Raw genomic sequence first — 15,219 nt, forward strand, 5'->3', positions numbered from 1 at the left:
CTGTCACATGGAGTATTGTTTTCCATCCTTTGAATTTTGGTCTTTGAAATTCTTTTTGAATTAAATGCAGCATATTGTTGGATCTTACTTCTTATTCCACTCTGCCAGTCTGTGTCTTTTGAATGGTGAATTGAGAACATTCACATTGATGGTTATAACTGATATGTATCGACTTATCCCTATCCTGTTATTTTCCTCTTGTTGCCTTTCCCCCTCTTTCCCCTTCCTCCTGAATGTTGCCCTTTCCTGCTGGATTCCTTCTGTTGGGGTTTGTAGAGCTGTAGTCTTTACTGTTTAGTAGTCATAAATTTCTTCAGATGTTCTTTGTCATGGAAGTATCTTATTTCTCCATCAATTCTGAAAAATAATTTTGGGGGGTATATTTATCTGGGCTTAAAGTTGTTTTTCTTTAGAACTTGGGGTACTCACTCCATGCTCAGCTTGACTTTAGAGTTTGTGCAGAGAAGTCAGTTGTAATTCTGATGGACTTTCCATTACAAGTGATTTGTTTCTTCTGACAGTTTTTAGGATTCCATTCATGTGTTTAATTTCTGGAATCTTGACTATGATGTGCCTGGCTGTAGACAGTTTTTTGATCATTGCTAAATGGAATCTTATATGCCACATTTATCTGTGTCAAATTCTTTTTCTCTGTCAGGAAAGTTTTCTGTCATGATGTCTATGAACATTTTTTAATGTCAATTGTGTTGTTTTGCATTTTTATGGACTCCAAGCAATCTTGCTTTTTCATTGACTCTAAAAATATTTTTTTGTTTTGAAAAGAATAAAACCAAATGAGAAAGAAAATAGAAGACAGCACTCTAACAAACCAGATTCAAATAAAATCAGTCATAACAAGACTGTGTAAATAATACAAGGCTTCAGATTAAGTTAATAGGAAATTAAAGATGGTTACTGTAGTATAACCTGCTATTTTTGGAAAAACTGTCTGTGTCCTCAAATATAGTACAAGTAGACAAACTGGAACAGAATATGACCAAACTAAACAAAGCCATGAAAACAATATGGGTTTCAAATCATGATACAGGATTAACAACGTCCACTGCCTTCCCTTTTTAGACAATTCCTCCCCTTTCACTTTCACAGGGTACATTGTACATCTTGTATCCCTCTAACTCCTTTAGTTTTAGATTAGGGAGGCAGCCTGCTATTTACCTAAGTGGTTCTGAATCTTTTCACCCCTGAACCTGATCTTAAGTTGTATTCCATTTCCTACAAGAGCCTCAAGGTTTTACTTCCTTATAGCTGAGTAGTTCTCCATTATATAAAAGTGTTACTCTTTCCAACTTATCTGCAGCTGCTGAAAGCTACCCCCATTTTTTTCAAGTCCTTGTCACATAGAGCATCATTTTCTCATCTTTGACTTTCAGTTCACAAACCGCCTTTCAGGTTAATCATATTTCTTACATAGGGCATCTCAGTGGGCCCCATCTCCTGATATACTCGGCCTGTGTTTCTTTTTATCTGCGTATTGAGGCCATCTAGGTTAGTGATTATAGCTAACCTTCTCTGTATCATCTCTGCCATGCTACTTTTCTGCTGTTGGTTGTCTACTTTTCCCTCTCATTCCACTGTCTGCCCTGTTCAGTAAGGCCCCTCTGTTGCTGTTCCTGAAACCATGTTGTTTCTCTCTCTCTCTCTCTCTCTCTCTCTCTCTCTCTCTCTCTCTTTCTCTCGTCCTTCAATATTTTTGTAGGTTTGGTTTGGTGGTCACAGATTCCCCCAGTTCCTCTTTGTCATGAAAGCATCTTGTTTCTCCATCAATTTTGAGAGAGAATTTTGGAGGGTGCATCAATCTGGGTTGGAAGTTATTTTCCTTCAGGACTTGGAATACTTCATTCCAAGCTCTTCTTGATTTGATGGTTTGTGTTGAGAAGTCTGTCATAATTCTGATGGGTTTTCCTTTATAGATGACCTATTTCTTTTACCTGACAGCTTTTAATATTCTGTTCTTGTGTTGAATTTCTGGGATCTTGATTGTGATATGCCTGGGTATAGATCTATTTTGGTTGTAGCTGGCTGGAGTTCTGTATGCCTCATATATCTGAATATCATTCTCTTTTCCTATGGTTGGGAGGTTTTCCTTAACTGTTTCTGTGAATAGCCTTTGTATTTCATTAGTGTTTACCCCTGCTTCTTCACTCACATTTTTTATTCTTAAGTTATAGATTCTCTTGTCATCATCTAGCCTTTGTATTGCTACTTCCTGGTTCCTTGTTATTTTTAAGTGATCTTTCCTTTTATAATCACACATTGCAAACCTGTCTTCAAGTTTTGATAGTCTATGTTCAGTTTCTTTCAAGCAGTTTTGTCAGCTTTCAATGGAGTTTTTAATTTCCTGATATTCTCTTTGAATCTGATTCATGTATTCTAGATTTTTTTAATATTCTTCATTGAAGGTTTCCCTCCTTTTCCTGTGATCCTCCATTATTCCATCTGTATTAAGTTGTTTTCCTTATAAACCTTGACTACAACAATGGACCTCAACTCAGCTTTGTCTCTGGACAGCCTTGAACTTCTGCAGTGACTGTCCATTCTTTCTTGCTTCTTCTCTCTTTGGGAAGGATTCATCCTGTCTTACGGATCCTCGAGATACCCAGCCAGCCCTCACAACAGGGGAATCTTGTATCTGGGGTCCCAGTATAGGTCACAAATGGTGAGGGCAGTGGCAGCTAGCACTCCTAAAACCTTCTATGAGTCAGGAACCATCTTCTCTGCATGTCTGTACATGCTGACTCATCGTGTTGGTGCTAAGAAGAGAGAATGAGAAGAGAGGGCAGGGACTCAGTGTCCCCTTTGATGGCACTTGAATCTCACTTTCCTCAGTAGCCCCCATAAAGCTGAGGCTCTCCCTAGCAGACCACAGGGTTCTGACACACCATGGTACATCACTTTTGGGGAGAATTTTGTATCCAAATTAAAATGTTCATATAATCACTGTTGTAGTCAGAGGTTGTGAGGAGAACAATTAGAATTGGGACATGGAATTTATAATGTTATTTCATGATGGTCACCCAGAGTTAACACAAGAAAGTGCAGGAAATCTGTCCACAACACTAAAGACATAGCATAATTAGCCAGGGGCCTGAATCCCACAGCAATGTCCTACACAAGTGCAGATGAAAACCTCGAGCCATGACAATCTATAACAATCACCCACCACTGCAAGGTTACTCTCATCATCCATATTTTATCACTGAGAAAACCCCAGCACAAAGTTGGATTGCAATGCTGACCAAGGGTTTCTGTCCCCAGGCACCATAGGGTAAGAATCAGGGTGTTTCCTGAATGCTGTCAACACTGTGAATTCAGAGTCTGCTGAGGAGTACATGACACTTTTGTCTGTTCAGTCCTCAGCAAGTGGGCATGGTGGTGTTACAGCATTCAAACAACAGAGGCAGAGCTTTCAGGAGCTCCAAGGCATCCTGGAAAAGTCCAGAGAGCATGGAGCCAGAGAGGCCCCAGGATGCAACCACAAGAGCCCCAAAGCTCCACTACTACTCTGCACGTGGATTCTCACCCAGCAAGATGTATGCTGTGCAGAGCACTGGTCCTGATTCTAGAGGGATGCTGTTGCTCCACAAAGGGCCTCCTCCCTGCCACCTTGGCACTTCTGCCTCTGCATCTTCCTCACCAAGGAGCAGAGGACCTGAGAGGTCTTGAGAAGGAGAAACCACAGAACAAAGCTAAGAGCAAGGGCTGGACTATGAAGAAGTGGGTAGGTGTGGAAGGCTCCAGGAGCCTGAGCCTGTGTTGGTGTCGTGCTTGGCCACTGAGGTGGCCTCTATGAGTGGGGTGGTGGGTCTTTCATTACTGTGCCTTCATGTTCCCTAATTAATCAAACTAGCCATACAGGGATATGGGGCTGGACCAGGAGTGGTTCCCATGGTGCCCATGCACCAAAACTTGACCAACAAAGAAATGCATGAGGAGGTGCAGCTTTTAGGTCACACCCAGCTTCCCCATGTGGATGGGCCATCTGGGAGCCAGAACTCACATGAGAATGTTTGCCTCTTGTTTACCCTGTTCACCCTTCTGGACATTTCCTGCCTGCACCCTCTGTGGTGTGAAGCCCCACCTCCCCTTCACTGCCCTGACCAAGTGTGTTCTAAACCTCAAAGCCTTCACCAGGACTGGATTCTGGTTTCCCCTGAACCCAAGATGGCTTAGGGGTAAGGAAGACTGAGCGCTATGCTGCCAGGCCTGGACCTTACATCTGCCCTCTGCCTCCTGTCCAGCTTTCCTCTAGACTGGGTGTCCACTGGGATGAGGTCATGGACACCAGAATGGGTCCTCTTCCCATGTGCTTAGTCTTGTGAGGGAGCCAGGCTATGGCCAAATGCTGGAAGTGTTGTCAGCTCTTCCTGGCAGGACTCCTGGCAGGCTCAGCCCTGGTCATCTGGTGAGCTGTGCACCTCCCAGGATCCAGCCCTGCTTCCTGCTCAGGCACTGAAGACTCCTGGCTCAAGCATTCAATTCCTCTTTCAGGGAGACTTCAGGAAGGAACTGTGGGAATCCCAGTGGGCCAGAACTTCCCCTACTGCCCAGACACAAGACAAACCTCAGCTTATCTGCAAATAAGGATTGTCACCTCTCCTTACTGTTGTAACCTGCTAACCAGTTCCCTTCGCCATCTTGCTGTTCTGTAAAGCACCAACCCCTCCTCACCCCAAACTGCTCCATAAAAGATGATAAAAATTGTTTGTCCTGATGGAGACATCTGTTCCATGACCCAACACAAAAAACCACAACCTTGTATTTATGTTAAAAACATGTTATGTGCGTGAAAAGTCCCCAGGTCAAGCTGTACCCAAAACCCCCCTCACTTTGTGGTTCTTGCCTTCAAAAGTTTCAGATTCCTTTGCTCTGGGTGTTCAGTCTAGCAACTGCCTGACTTGACACCGTTGGGTACCAGCTAAAATAAAGCGCTTCTCTTTTTCTATTTTTTCTGTCCTGTTGTTTTTGAGAGTTGGCAACAGAAGATTAGGGGCAGGGGTTCACTCTTGGCGTCTGGGGGTGCCACATTTAGGGGCTCATCCAAGATTACTCCACGATCCCCCTTTTCTCTTTTTTTGCCCCCTTTTACTGTCCCTATTCAGCTAACTCCCACAGCATCCCCTTGCTGTTCTTGGTTTTCGACCCCTGCTGCTTCTAACTGTGAGTATTCCTTATTTCACTCTGATTTCAATTGTGCGCACAAATTTGATGGAGTGGGATGCACTCCAATTTGGGACCCTCATAGTCCATTTGAATTTTGATTTGTACAGGACAATTGGTTTCTTAGTTTGACATAGACTGCTATCCTCTGTAGAATGATCTTATGTGGCCTTTTTGGTTTTACAGGTGACTGTCATCCTTTCTGTTATGCTTTAAGTGATAACAGTTTTTTTTCTAGGTCCCAGATGATCCGCCAACTGAGGAGAAAGAGTCTTATGTCTTGCTGTCCTGTCTATTGTCTTTTGTCTCTTTTTGTGTGCTGTCCTCCTTTCTTTTGACATTTTTCTCTCACAAGGAATTACAGGAATTAAAAATGGGACAAAGTACATCTGTCCCACTAACTCCCCTGAGTTTAGTCGGAACATTTTAAAGATTTTAAAAGGATAGCTGAGGGGTATGGGGACATCCCTGGTGCTTGTGAGTTTTAGTTTCTTTAGACTGGCCTCAAGGTGTTCCTGAGTGGCCCCCTGTTGGGAGCTTTGGCATGGATTTATCACAAACAGTCCAGAGGTATGTTTTTGGTCCCCCAGCCCATCCTGATCAATTTGTCTATATCGTTTTTTTTTTTTTTATTTAAGAGGAAAAAGAGAAAAACACAAAACAAACCAAAGCGGCGTAAGGGTACACGCAATACAGAACTACAAAACAAAACAAAACAAAAAAACATAACAGTAAGAAATTACCTGCTAGTAGATTACACACTATCTTCTTGAAAATAGTTCCTCAAATCACAGTATCAAAGAACACAAGGTGGACATTCAAACAGGGAGACTGCAAACAGCTGTGTTCAATGTTCCAAAAACATTGATAAAGTCAGCTATTTAACACCCCCAAACACACTTGCTGTTATATCCGTTAGAGCTCTTTTTCTTTTTTTTTTTTTCCCTCTCTTTTTTACAACAAAATTTACACATCTTGGATTTTATTACTCCTTAGTGCTTATTACTTTCTTTGGGGGGGGGGGAGAATACAGTCAAATATGGCAAAACAAAGCTGTCAGTCAATACCAAGGATAGACATAGCACATGGTGTAGAACAGAGTACAAGTTTATCAACAATGGTTATCAACGTTGTCCCTTGTTTCCTTAAAAAGAATTGTCTATCTTATTAGATATTATAAAGTTGGACAAAACAGTAGAGAACAAGACCAATAAAACTTAGGCATTGTAAGCATTACAGGACTTCCAAAGAAGACAATAGTCAAACCAGAATGGGTATCTTAGTGAATCTTATTGTCTTCAAAGTAGTTGCCTATGTCTTCAAACTTGATACTATCATATAGAATGGAACAGAGTCTAATCAGTCAAAACAAGATCGTGGGAGTACTACAGGACTTCAAAACAAGTTAATAGGAAATCGAAAAGAGTTACTATTTATATATCCTAATTTTTTTGAATTTTTTCTTTAATTAAGACAAACATAAGAAATGACTAAATAATTTTTTTTGAAACAATAAGGGGGAGATTGAGATAAAACAGGACATGACAATATAACAATAGAGGTCACAGCATGACTGTTTCAACAACTTAGTACTTCACCACCTTATAACCTGACTTAATAGTAGTTACCATAGTGTCTTTTTCCTTGAAATATTTGGATAAAACTTCATATACTCTAGCTTCAAATATTTTCATATCAAGAAGCCCAGAATAAAGCCTTTCTAATTAATGAGTGAAAACTTTATAAGGCTTCAAGGCCACCTAATGGGGAATCATGATTACCACATATTTTTATATATTTGAATCATTATTTACATTAGGGAAACTATTCGGTATTCACACATGCGAGATTGATTTATTTCACTAATGAGTATGGTCTCAAGCTGCGCCCATTTATTGATAAATATCTCAATGTGATCCTTCTTTATAGCTGAATAATACTCCATTGTATAGAAATACCACAACTTTTTTATCCATTCCTCAGTTGATGGGCACTTGGGTTGTTTCCAAGATCTGGCGATTACAAATTGTGCTGCTATAAACATAGGTGCACATATATCACTATGGTATGATGCTTTCAGTTCTTCTGGTAATATGCCTAGAAGTGGAATAGCTGGAATAAATGGGATTTCCAGTCCCAACTTTTTGAGAAATCTCCAGACAGATCTCCACAGAGGCTGTACCAGTCTACACTCCCACCAGCAGTGCAGGAGAGTTCCTTTTTCCCCACAGCCTCTCCAGCATTTGTTGTCGGTTTTCTTGATCCTGGCCATTCTTTCAGGAGTGAGATGGTATCTCAGTGTGGTTTTAATTTGCATTTCTCTAATGACCAATGATGATGAGCATTTTTTCATGTATTTATTTGCCATTTGCATTTCTTCATCTGAGAATTGCATATTCATCTCAGATGCCCATTTTTGGATTGGATGTTTGAATTTCGGAGGTCTGAGTTTCTTTAATTCTTTATATGTTTTAGACAAGAGGCCCTTGTCTGAGAGAGAGTTCACTAAAATCTTTTCCCAGTTTGTGGGTTTTCTTTTCACTATGCTGGAGATTTCTTTTGACATGCAGAAACTTTTTAATAAGAAGTGGTCCCAGTTATTGATTCTGGGAAGTATTTCCCGTGCGGTTTGAGTCCTGTTCATGAATTCTTTACCTACTCCTATGTCTCCAAGGTTTCTACCTATTTTGTCTTCCAATAGATTTAGTGTTTCTGTTTTAATATTCAGATCTTTGACCCATTTAGATTTTAATTTAGTACATGGTGATAGACATGGGTCTAGCTTTAGTTTTCGGCAAATGGAGAGCCAGTTTTTCCAGCACCATTTATTAAAGAGACTGTCGTTCTTCCAGTGAACCTGCTTGGCTCCTTTATCAAAAATAAGGTGGTTGAGTGTGTTCGTAGTTGTGGTTGTATCTTCTAATCTATTCCACTGATCTTCAGCTCTGTTTTGATTCCAATACCATGTTGATTTTACTACTGTTGCTTTGTAGTATAACTTCAAGTCAGGGATTGTGATGCTTCCTGCTTTGTCTTTGCTGCTTAGAATTGCCTTTGCGATTCTAGGTCTTTTCTGGTTCCAGATGAAATTTAGGAGTGATTTCTCTAGATCTATAAGGTATGTTGATGGTATTTCTATTGGGATTGCATTGAATCTGTATAAGAGTTTTGGGAGAATGGCCATTTTCACAATGTTTGTCCTTCCTATCCATGAGCAAGGGATGTCTTTCCATTTTCTGAGATCATCTTCAATTTCCTTTTTCAGTGTATTATAATTTTCACTGTATAAGTCTTTCACTTCTTTCGTAAGAGTAATTCCTAAATATTTCATTTTTTTGCTTGCTAATGTGAATAGTCCAGTTTCTCTTATTTCCCTCTCTGTAATTTTGTTGTTCGTGTATAGGAATGCTATTGATTTCTGAGTATTGATTTTGTATCCAGCCACATTACTGAATTTATTTATTGTATCTAAGAGTATTTCAATGGAGTTTAGGGGGTCTTCTATGTAGAGTATCATGTCATCTGCAAACAATGATAATTTAACTTCTTCTTTTCCTATCTTTACCCCTTTTATTTCTCTTTCTTGCCTAATTGCTCTGGCTAGTACTTCCAGTACTATATTAAATAGGAGTGGTGATAAAGGACATCCTTGTCTTGTAACCGATTTTAAAGTAAAGGCTTTCAATTTTTGGCCATTTAGTATGATGCTGGCTGTTGGTTTGTCATAAATGGCCTTTATTATATTGAGGTAAAGACCATTTATTCCAATTTTCTGTAAAGTTCTTATCATGAATAAGTGTTGGACCTTATCGAAGCCTTTTTCTGCATCTATAGAGATGATCATGTGATTCTTATTTTTGGCTTTATTGATATGGTGGATTACATTTATTGATTTGCGTATGTTGAACCATCCTTGCATTCCTGGGATGAATCCCACTTGGTCATGGTGTATAATCTTCTTGATGATTCGCTGGATCCTATTTGCCAATATTTTATTGAGGATTTTTGCATCTGTGTTCATTAGGGAGATCGTTCTATAGTTCTCTTTTATAGTTGGGTCTTTCTCAGGTTTTGGTACTAGAGTAATATTTGCTTCCAGGAATGACTTAGGAAGGATTGCTTCCCTTTCAATTTCATTGAATAGTTTGAGGAGTGTCGGCATTAGGTCTTCTTTATATTTCTTGTAGAATTCTGCAGTGAATCCATCTGGGCCTGGGCTCTTCTTGGTGGGAAAGGACCCAATTACATTCTCAATTTCATTAGCAGAGATTGGGTTATTCAACAGTTTTATATCCTCTTGATCTAGCTTTGGTACTTCATATGCTTCCAAGAATCTGTCTATTTCTTCTGTGTTATCAAACTTTTGAGAGTAGAGGTTTTCGAAATAGGTGTTGATGATCCTCTGTATTTCTATTGGGTCTGTAGTGATTTCTCCTTTTTCATTTCTTATTGCATGAATTTGAGCTTTTTCTTTCCTTTTTTTAATAAAGTTGGCTAGGGGCTTATCGATTTTATTTATTCTTTCAAAGAACCAACTCTTTGATTCGTTGATTCTTTGGATTGTTTTCTTAGTCTCTATTGCATTGATTTCTGCTCTGATTTTTATAATTTCCTCTCTTCTTTTGGCTTTGGGCTTGACTTGCTCTTCTTTTTCTAGCTGTTTGAGGTGTAGCATCAAGTTATTTATTTGTATTCGTTCTGTTTTCCTGATGTGGGAACTCAGTGCAATAAATTTTCCTCTCAGAACAGCTTTCATTGCATCCCACAGATTCCGGTAAGTTGTATCTGCATTTTCATTTTCTTTTAGGTATTGTTTAATTTCTTCTTTAATTTCTTCTGTGACCCACTGATTACTCAAGAGTGTGTTATTTAGTTTCCATGTGTTTGCGGAATTTTTGCAGTATACTTTGTCATTAATTTCTAATATCAGAGCGCTATGATCCGATAATATGCAAGGGATGATTTCAACTCTTTTGCATTTGCTTAAATATGTTCTGTGAGCTAATATATGGTCTATTTTAGAAAATGATCCATGTACTGCTGAGAAGAATGTGTATTCTGATGTTGTTGGGTGGAACATTCTGTATATGTCTATCAAACCCATTTGTTCACAGGTGTGATTCAGTTCTGTTATTTCTTTGCTCATTTTCTGTCTGGTTGATCTGTCCCTTGGTGTCAGTGGTGTATTAAGGTCTCCTGTTACAATTGTGTTACTGATAATTTGAGTTTTCATTTCTGTTAATAATTGTTTTATATAACTGGGTGCTCTGGAGTTTGGTGCGTATATATTTAAGATAGTTATCTCTTCCTCTTGGAGTTTTCCCCTTACGAGTATGTAGTGACCTTCTTTGTCCTTTATGGTCATTGTTGGTTTAAAGTTCACGTTGTCTGCAAACAGAATGGCTACTCCTGCCTTTTTTTGGATTCCTGCTGCATGAAGAATTGTTTTCCATCCTTTGACTTTCAGTCTGTGAGTATCTTTCTGGGTTAGATGGGTTTCCTGTAAACAGCATATGGTTGGATTTTGTTTCTTGATCCATTCTGCTAGTCTGTTTCTTTTGATTGGTGCATTGAGACCATTTACATTAATGGTTATTACTGTTAAATGCTGGTTAATTGTAGGAATGTTATCTCTCTGCTGTTGCATCTTTATCTTTCTGTTTTGTTTAATTATTTGCTTTGCTTAGTGGTTTTTTCCTTTGTGTATCTAAACTGTCTTTCAATATTTTTTGCAGGGTTGGTTTGGTGTTCATGAAGTTCTTCAGCTGTTCTTTGTCATGGAAGTATCGTATTGCACCATCTATTTTGAATGATAGTTTTGCAGGATATATCAGTCTTGGTTGGAAATCATTTTGCTTTAGGATCTGGAATACTTCACTCCATGCTCTTCTTGACTTTATCGTTTGTGCTGAGAAGTCTGCTGTGATTCTGATAGGTTTTCCTTTATAAGTGATTTGTCTTTTCTCTCTGACAGCTTTTAATAATCTATTCTTGTGTTGGATTTCTGGGATGGTGATTATTATATGTCTGGGTGTAGTTTTATTTTGGTTATGACTGTTTGGAGTTCTATATGCTTCACTGATCCTGATGTCAGTTTCTGATCTCATGCTTGGGAAATTTTCAGCTATTACTTCTCTAAATATCCTCCTGACATCCTTCATGTTGTCTCCCTCTCTTTCATTAATCCCTATCATTCTTATGTTATTCTTCTTTGCATCGTCTTGCAGTTGTTGAATTGTTGTTTCCTGGTTCCTTGTTATTTTCAAAAGATCTTTCCTTTCCTGTTCACTAGCTGCAATCCTGTCTTCAAGGTCTGAAATTCTATCTTCACTTTCATTAAGGCGGTTTTTACAACTTTCAGTGGAGTTTTTTATTTCCTGTATATCTCTGTGCATCTGCATTATGTATTCTGTTTGTTTCTTATATTGCTCGTCTAGGGATTCTATCTTTTTGTTTAGTTCCTCCAATTTTTTATCTGTGTTTTCTTTAGATATATTTAGAATCTCTTTCATTTCTTTTATCATTTCTTCTTTTATCTGGGAGATTATTTCGAGTTTGAATTTCTTTAAAGCTTCCTGGAGTTGCTTGTCAATTTCAGTGGCTATTGTGTCCAATATATGAGGTGGATGGGATATATTTTCTTCTATATACATCGCTCCTAGGGTTTCTTGAGATGGGCTGGAGGTTTGAGGTTGTAATTTGGTCTTTTGTTTTGTCATTTTCCTATATTTCTGTGTTTCAAGTGTTATTTGAAAGCTTCCTCAGGATCTGTTGAAAATCCCCTTCTATGTTTGGAGCTACTGAGACTCTGGTGCCGTGCTACCCCAAGCCATTAGGCCTACAGAACCAGTGGCCCTCCTCTGCCTGCTCAGAACTCCGCAGTTCCAGACAAGCTGGGCCTCAGGGACACTGTGCGCCCACCTGCCCCTTGGAAGCTCCACAGTTCTTCAATCGCAGCCGGGTTAGGGTACTCACCACAGGCCGCAGTGCTTCAGGAACCTGTGGACCCTTCCTGGTTGCAGAGATATCCACAGTCCTCCAGACACATGGAGAGGCCGATGCAGGCACCCCAAATCTGCCCAGCTCCTCCTCTGCAGAACAATGGCCAGGCGCGGCAGCTAAACAGGCTGGGCTAGGCTGGTAGTGTGGGCCAGCCCACCTATGGGGAGCTCAGCAGGTCTCCAAATGAAGCCGGAATGGGGGGGGCTGATGTGGAAGCCTCAAACCCACCTCTCCCCTTCACTGCACCTGGAAGCCTGAGGGAACTGCAGCAGTTTGGGTGCAGATATCCAGAGTCCTCCAGACACGCAGAGAGGCCGGTGAGGGCACCCCAGATCTGCCCAGCTCCTCCTCTGCAGACCTATGGCCAGGCGCGGCAGCTAAACAGGCTGGGCTAGGCTGGTAGTGTGGGCCAGCCCACCTATCGGGAGCTCAGCAGGTCTCCAAATGAAGCCGGGAATGGGGAGGCTGATGTGGAAGCCTCAAACCCACCTCTCTCCTTCACTGCACCTGGAAGCCTGAGGGAACTCCAGCAGTCTGGGCGCAGATATCCAGAGTCCTCCAGACATGCAGAGAGGCCAGTGAGGGCACCCCAGATCTGCCCAGGTCCTCCTCTGCAGACCTATGGCCTCTATATCGTAATATGGGTTGATTTCATCTATGACTCTCTGCCTTGGATTAAACATTTTCTTAAAGTTTTTAATCAACAGCGGTCTCAAGACACTGCTCCTGGCACCTTTAAAAAAGAAACCAAAACCTCAGGCAAGCCTTGCCCAAGCCTCCCCGCCTGAGAAACCAACTGCTCCTCTGCTGGTCCTGCAGGACAGGAACAATGACGAGGAGTTTCTTTCACCTCTCCCATATTGCCCGCCTCGGGATGATGAGGGGGTACCTTTGACAGAGCCCCCTTGTAGGTCCTGAGCCCCATACAAGGTGGGAGCTGACCCCACCTGGAATCTGACTTCTACCCGCCCTGTATCCCCTCCAGGCGGTCCCCAACCCCCATGACTTGGGAGCCTCCATATTTGTCTATACCCCTTTCTCTACTTCTGACCTTTATAATTGGAAAGGACAAAATCCTCCTTTTTCTAAGGATCCAGAAAAATCTCATTAATCTGCTAGAATCTATTTTCTCAACTCACTGCCCACTTGGGATGATTGCCAACAGATTCTCAGGGTTCTTTTCACAGTTGAAGAGCAGACTTGCATCCGTACCCTGGGACAAAAGGCTGTCCTAGACCCTGATGGAAACCCCACAAGTGACCCCCAGTAACCGCCCTGACTGAGATCCCAGTTCTGCCAAAGGTAAGGAGGCTTTAGCCCAATGTTACCAGTTGTTTCTGAGTGTACTTCGTGGATAAGCCAAAAAGCCCAGGAACTTGTCCAAGGTGTCAGAGGGAAGGCAAATGGCTCGCGAGTCCCCTTCCGTGTTCTTGGAGTGCCTTCTAGAGGCCTATTGTCTTTATACACCTGTAGACCTGGTCGCGCCTGAGAATGCAAGGGCTATTATTGCTTTTGTCTCCCAGTTGGCCCCAGATATAAAGAGAAAATTGCAGAAGTTGAGGAAATGCCCATTAGTCAGCTGATAGAAATAGCTCATAAGGTCTTTGATAATCGAGAGATCTGGCAGGAAACAAACAATAAAAAAGTTACAAAAGTGTTGGAGCTCCTTTGTGAAAAGACTGTAACACCAAATTCAAACAAGGAAAACTAATAAGGAGACAAGGAGCACCCCCACTCAACAAGGAGCAATGTGTCTATTGTAAGTGTTGTAACGTGGGCCCCGGTATAAAGTCCAAGGAAACAAGAGTCCAAAACTTAAGTGGCAAAGGCTTTATTGAGCCAGTCCTGGTGGCACAGTCTCTCCTGGATCGACCCAAAGACTGCGCGCCCAAGACTGGGGAAAGGGGTTTTTAAAAGTAAGGGAAAGTGGGGGGAAACCTGTAAGGCCATTAAACCTGTTGACCCGCATCTGGAAACTGTATTGCTGTCCACTTAGCTCTGACAGTCCCGGGAGTTCCTGGTGTTGCTCAAATTACTCCCATCCTGCAGACTGACATTATCTCAGAGTGGCACGTCTGCAGCAATATTTGGAGAAGAAAGTGGAGAGTTAATTATCCCAGGACAGCTTGTCTTCACTAGTGAGTGCGAAGGGGTCACGAGTTATGAGATGCTGGAACTTAAGTTTTACAAAGATCTGATATCTAACCCATTTGATACATACAGAACAAAAGGAAAGCACCGATCGGGGTTTGGGCCATAGTATTACCCGGTAATTTCTCTTAAGCTAAGCAGTTCTGAAAATTGGGGCTGGCTCATTTTATGACAGATCATCACCAGGTCGGGGAGAGGTCACCAGAAACCCAAATTCTTTATGGCCCAGATAGGTGGGTGGGGGGAGGCAATAAGGAAAATGGCGAGTATCTATCTTGTGGGAAAAGTAACTAAGGTTAGGTAAAAAGGTTAAACTCATAGGCAAATCTCCCTGCATATAAACAAGTTACTTCAAACAATGTGTAAATTAGTGGGCCTTCTAGTCTTCTTTAGTTCTTTAGCGAAGAATAGAGGCGCCTAACAGTGATTAACAACCCTTGTTAGCTTGTTTTAGCACCACTCTTCTTGTTTGTAGAGGGCCGCTCTGATTAACATCTCAATTAAGTGAAATTCTTGCAATTCTTTACAGGGGAGAGTATTGCTCAACATATCAATTGGGTCACTTAACATATCAGTTAGGGAAAAAAAAACATTTAGTAAGCCACGGTACAGGTTTGCTATAATACACAATATGATGAAGCTACTTTCTTAGAGTACAACAGTAAGGAGTTGGGGCACTGGCGAAAGGATTGCCCAAAGTTAAAGGCAAAACTAGACTTCTTCTTCATCGCCAGGACCTCCTTTGTTTTCTGCCAAACGAAGCTATCCATGTAACCTAAAAGGCAGAAGATTCTAAGAACTATGAGAGATTTAGAGAGGATGTTAGAAGAATAATAGTAAGTGCAAAAACAGTTATGTGAAAGTGAAAACTTCAAGGACTACTGAAGG

The 15,219-nt window shown here is 41.0% G+C and overlaps 1 protein-coding gene across 3 annotated transcripts in view; it reads left to right on the forward strand.

The window, feature by feature from the left end:
* The window catches only part of LOC101788319 (protein RoBo-1-like), a 36,088-nt gene extending 22,606 nt beyond the window's left edge, over nt 1-13,482 (forward strand). Inside the window, exon 6 of one of the 3 annotated variants that reach the window (XR_010046379.1) lies at nt 13,368-13,482. Coding sequence is in view for 1 of the 3 variants with exons in the window: in XM_063245256.1 (XP_063101326.1) it covers nt 4,510-4,670 (161 nt within the window). In the remaining 2 variants the exon portion in view is untranslated. Of the gene's footprint in view, nt 1-4,509; nt 4,964-13,367 lie in introns of those variants that run through there. The other 2 variants (XR_010046380.1, XM_063245256.1) reach the window with 2 other exon arrangements.
* The last annotated feature ends 1,737 nt before the right edge of the window (nt 13,483-15,219 follow it).

Source organism: Cavia porcellus, unplaced genomic scaffold (assembly GCF_034190915.1).
Source record: "Cavia porcellus strain 051 isolate PalLab524CR breed Dunkin Hartley unplaced genomic scaffold, mCavPor4.1 scaffold_2, whole genome shotgun sequence".
NCBI classification, from domain to species: domain Eukaryota; kingdom Metazoa; phylum Chordata; class Mammalia; order Rodentia; family Caviidae; genus Cavia; species Cavia porcellus.